Genomic DNA, 2500 nt, shown 5'->3' with positions numbered 1-2500 from the left:
TGGTGGAAACGCGGCTATAATCACTTCCCCCCTGCCCCCCTGCCCCCCATCACCCCTCAGGTGATGATGACGAAGAGGAGAGCGGTGAAGAGCGGCTGCCCTCCTGCTTCGACTACATCATGCACTTCCTGACGGTGTTCTGGAAGGTGCTGTTCGCCTTCGTGCCCCCCACGGAGTACTGGAACGGCTGGGCCTGCTTCATGGTGTCCATCTCGCTGATCGGCGTGCTGACGGCCGTCACCGGCGACCTGGCGTCCCACTTCGGCTGCACCATCGGCCTCAAGGACTCCGTCACCGCCGTGGTGTTCGTGGCCCTGGGGACCTCTGTGCCCGGTGCGCCTCTCTCTCTCCCGCTCTCACTCGCTCTCTCTGTCTCTCTCTCTGTTTCTCCCTCTCCTTCTCTCCTTCTCCCTCTCTCTCACCATCTCTCTCTCACTCGCTCTCTCTGTTTCTCTCTCTGTTTCTCCCTCTCCTTCTCTCCTTCTCCCTCTCTCTGTCTCTCTCTCCCATTCCCTCTCTCCACTCACCATTTCTCTCTCACTCATTTTTATCTCTCTCCCTTCTTCAGTCTGCTCAGTCACACACTGCCACTTTCCCTCTCTCTGTAAAATGGATGCAAAAATAAGAATATGATAATGCCAGTAAGGGTAATGACTGCAGGTTAAGTCCGTGGTCTCCTGCTCATGGACCCTGAGCCAATATCTCTTCAGTTTTCATTTTCAATTTTCAGTTTCAAGGTGCTTTACTGCCATTACACAGGTAACCGATAACGACAGATAGACAGACTAAGCAATTACATAACTCTACTCTCTCTCTGTCCCACCACGCTCGCTCTCTCCCTCCCACCACTCTGTCTCCCTCCCACCACTCTCTCCCTCTCTGTCCCATCACTCTCTCTCTCTGCCTGTCCCACCCCTCTCTCTCCCTCCTTCTCACTATGCACTTTCTCTTACATTCTTCAGAAACTGTTTTCCTGTAGCTGTCTTTTCTAATAACTTACTCCCCCACTTTCCTCTCTTTCTCCCTTTCTCTATCCCTTCTTCCTTTCTCTGTTCTTCCTCTTTGTTCTCCTCCAATTTTTCTATCACTCTCCCTCTTCCTCCGTCCCACCCTTTACTCCTTCTCTATCTCTTTCCACCCCTTCTTCCCCCTCTCCTCCCCCCCTCTCTCCCCTCTCCTCCCCTCCTCCCCTCCTCCCCCCTCTCTTTCTCTCTCCTCCCCCCTCCCCCTCTCTCTCCTCCCCCTCCCCCTTGCAGACACCTTTGCCAGTAAGGTGGCAGCGATCCAGGACCAGTATGCCGACGCGTCCATCGGGAATGTGACGGGCAGCAACGCGGTCAACGTCTTCCTGGGCATCGGCGTGGCCTGGACCATCGCCGCCGTGTACTGGCACAGCCAGGGGAAGCAGTTCCGGGTCAACCCGGGGTCGCTGGCCTTCTCGGTCACGCTGTTCACGGTAATGGCAGTGCTGAGCGTGCTGGTGCTCCTGTACCGTCGGCGCCCCTCGGTGGCGGGGGGGGAGCTGGGCGGCCCCCGCACCTGCAAGCTGCTCACCTCTCTGCTCTTCATCTCGCTCTGGCTCCTCTACATCCTGCTGGCCTCTCTGGAGGCTTACTGCCATGTGCCAGGGTTCTGAGACACGCCCACAATCCTTTCCTATAAGCCCTGCCCATAAGCCCCACCCAGTGCCCTACCCATAAGCCCCGCCCATACGCCCCGCCCAATGCCACACCCACAATCCCCTCCTATAATCCTCGCCCCAACACCCTGCCCATAAGCCCCACCCAATGCCCTACCCATAAGCCCCGCCCATACGCCCCGCCCAATGCCACACCCACAATCCCCTCCTATAATCCCCACCCCAACGCCCTGCCCATAAGCCCCATCCAATGCCCCGCCCACAATCCGCTGCTCACGCTCCACTTCCTGCCCTCAACTGCCCCATCCTGCCCCCTCTTACCCATTCTCACCTCCTCCTGCTCCCACAATAAAACACCCCCTCTAGTGGGCATGTCATGAAGCTCACTCCCTGACCCCCCCCCACACACACCTCCTTTCCTCCACGGGACAGCCATGCACAGTCTTTAGACGATGGGAAGTTGGGGGAGGGGTTTGATTTCTTAATTTCCCCACCCTGCTGATGCAATGTCACTGCCGCCACACCCCCCCCCCCAGCCCAAAAACAGCCTCTTAAATATAGCCATGTTTTTCAGTGTCACGTGATCCTTGTGTTGTTGTGGGATTTAACAAACGCAGAATTAAGATTTAACGATCATCATGTGATCACCAAAAAAAAATTTTAAAACAAAAAAATAACAAACTGATGCGTATCTATGAAGAACAGATGGAAAGACAGATGAAATGAGAGGGGGATTAAAAGATGGGAGCCCTCAGCACTTCATTGGTTAACGAGGTGATGCGAGCGGAGAGCTCTCATGCGGTTACCTGCTGACTGTGTCACACCTGAGCTGTGGGGCGTGAGGACTGAGGACGCGTAGAG

At 55.7% G+C, this 2500-nt stretch overlaps 1 protein-coding gene across 4 annotated transcripts in view; it reads left to right on the top strand.

Moving 5' to 3' along the window:
• The window catches only part of LOC118235092 (sodium/calcium exchanger 1-like), a 40328-nt gene that overhangs the window by 37563 nt on the left and 265 nt on the right, over window positions 1–2500 (top strand). For all 4 annotated transcript variants that reach the window (XM_035432093.1, XM_035432092.1, XM_035432091.1 and 1 more), the window contains 2 exons: window positions 61–333; window positions 1257–2500. The exon at window positions 1257–2500 is cut by the window's right edge and continues 265 nt beyond it. In XM_035432093.1, coding sequence (XP_035287984.1) covers window positions 61–333; window positions 1257–1636 — 653 coding nt within the window. In that variant the 3' untranslated portion in view covers window positions 1637–2500. The remainder of the gene's footprint in view (window positions 1–60; window positions 334–1256) is intronic.

The sequence above is a fragment of the Anguilla anguilla genome, chromosome 9 (assembly GCF_013347855.1).
Source record: "Anguilla anguilla isolate fAngAng1 chromosome 9, fAngAng1.pri, whole genome shotgun sequence".
NCBI lineage: Eukaryota > Metazoa > Chordata > Actinopteri > Anguilliformes > Anguillidae > Anguilla > Anguilla anguilla.
The sequence above is the reverse complement of the archived record's forward strand: the minus strand, read 5'-3'. Positions and strand labels throughout refer to the sequence as shown.